The 1,899-nt window shown below is 35.9% G+C and overlaps 1 protein-coding gene across 2 annotated transcripts in view; it reads left to right on the forward strand.

The window, feature by feature from the left end:
- LOC119585707 (forkhead box protein P1-like) overlaps window positions 1–1,899 on the forward strand; it is a gene marked incomplete at its 5' end in the record, with an annotated part of 71,485 nt that overhangs the window by 51,569 nt on the left and 18,017 nt on the right. Inside the window, 1 exon segment of one of the 2 annotated variants that reach the window (XM_037934385.1) lies at window positions 880–948. Within the exon segment in view, the coding sequence (XP_037790313.1) occupies window positions 880–948 (69 nt within the window). 2 annotated transcript variants of the gene reach the window in all.

The raw sequence follows: 1,899 nt of genomic DNA on the forward strand, positions 1-1,899 counted from the left end.
CTTTCTTTAGTTGAGTAAGAGTTATCTTTGTAGGTGGGACTCAAGAGTTGCAATTTGGAGCAAGATTTCTCACAGATGTGTCGTGTGAGTTGAATAGTTTCTTCTGTAGGTGTTGCTTGAAATGTCACAAAGTTGTTCATTACTGAATATATTTGTAGAAAATAATTTGAAAAGAAGAAATAATAGTTAAGGGAACTATATATATATTACTGTAAGTTTGATGCTTTCTTTTAAATTATTATTATTATTTCATACCTTATAAATCACTTAGTTATCCATAGTCATGCTACGAATCATAGACCCATTATTGTAATGAAGTTTAGTAGACAGACTAGGGATCAGGAAAGTGCTAAGTAGAAGATTTTTGAGATTCTATTTTTTCTCACTTGATCCACCTTTTTGGGGTCAAGATCCCATACAATTGCTGTTCTCTATAAGTCTTGTAATAAAGAATTATAAGATAGGCAAAAGGGTGCTAAGGCAAGTGACATGACTATGGCAAAATAGAATATCTTTAGCAGTATGGAGAGTAGAGGAGCACCAGGCAGGGCACAAGGACATGGTGACCAGGCTCTCTCTCACACATGCATTGGAACAAGAGCTACCATCTGTAATTTTATGCACATAGTTATCTTTCACTTTCTTCTTGTTGTTGTCTTTTCCTTTTGCATTTGTCATTTGAAACTAACTGTATAGATGTTTGTTCAGAGTCACCCTTAAAAGGTTAAACAGGCCAAGAGACAGGTAACTAATGTTCCAAAATGTGGCAGTGATATGGTGGTGTTAGGCTCGGGTCTGTGGCTGCAGTTAGCACAAGACCCCCTCCTGTGGCCAGTCCTGACTCCTATATGACGTAAGGCCTTGCTTGCTTTTTGCTAGGGCCGCTAGAGGACTCCCAAGTGACTAGACGCCGCCTGGCAGACCGCGCTGCTTTAGACGTTAATGAAGGTAACCAATGCACACCCTCCCTGTCTCTCCTTCCATTTCCCTTTGGTCCTCTAGGCACAACTCATTTCCACTTCCCACTTTTTTTTGGAAGCATTTCAAGCCAAGATTCCTTTTTACTAGCATGATTGCTGCTGTTGTGCTTATGTTATTTACAAGTTGCGGCCAGAGTCTGCATGGACTTTCTTTCATTAATCCTACTTTCTTATATCCTCTCCCCTTTTTATGATAATTATTTGTTTTTTTCTACTAAGAAAGCATGTTATAGAATACAACTTTTGTATCTGGGGAACTTTCCTCTTTTCTCATCAAAAGAGCATGAGTTATACAAGTTCTTAATTAAGAATGGCATTTTATGTGGGGTGTGACATTCTACTCTTAACAAAAGCATACCGTGAATTATCTCATCACTTGTTTTGTTTGTTGATATTCAGGTTATTTTTTATATAACCTTAAAGGTTCATGGTTACAGTAAATTAATTTTTGTAAAAGACTATTCCTAGTACCGTCCAGCCAAAGAATTTTGATCTTTGCCTTTGACTAATTTCAACAATCAGAGAATCAGCTAAACACCAAATAAAATTATTTGGATATTTTCTCTTGAGTTTTGTTTGAAATAGGTTTCTACCTTAATCACACTCTTTGCAGTATGCAAGAGAATACAATCCAGAGTATACAGTTTGCACTTGTCACCCCATGCCAGTCTTAAAAAAAGTCTAATCAGTTATTCTTTTTACATGTTTCCTGTTTTCTTTGCTTCATGTATATAACAAGCTATGCATCCTTCCTGCAGTTAACAAGCTATATGAAGCTTTCATTCAGCAGGCTTCTTTTCCCCTTTCTTTTTCTCTGTAATTTACTTTTTACATTTATTTTTATACCTTTTGTGTTAAACTTCTTTGTTGATCAGTTTTGGATTAGTTTTAATTTTAATTATTTGATTTTTTTGTGTGC

The sequence above is a fragment of the Penaeus monodon genome, chromosome 20 (genome assembly GCF_015228065.2).
Source record: "Penaeus monodon isolate SGIC_2016 chromosome 20, NSTDA_Pmon_1, whole genome shotgun sequence".
NCBI classification, from domain to species: domain Eukaryota; kingdom Metazoa; phylum Arthropoda; class Malacostraca; order Decapoda; family Penaeidae; genus Penaeus; species Penaeus monodon.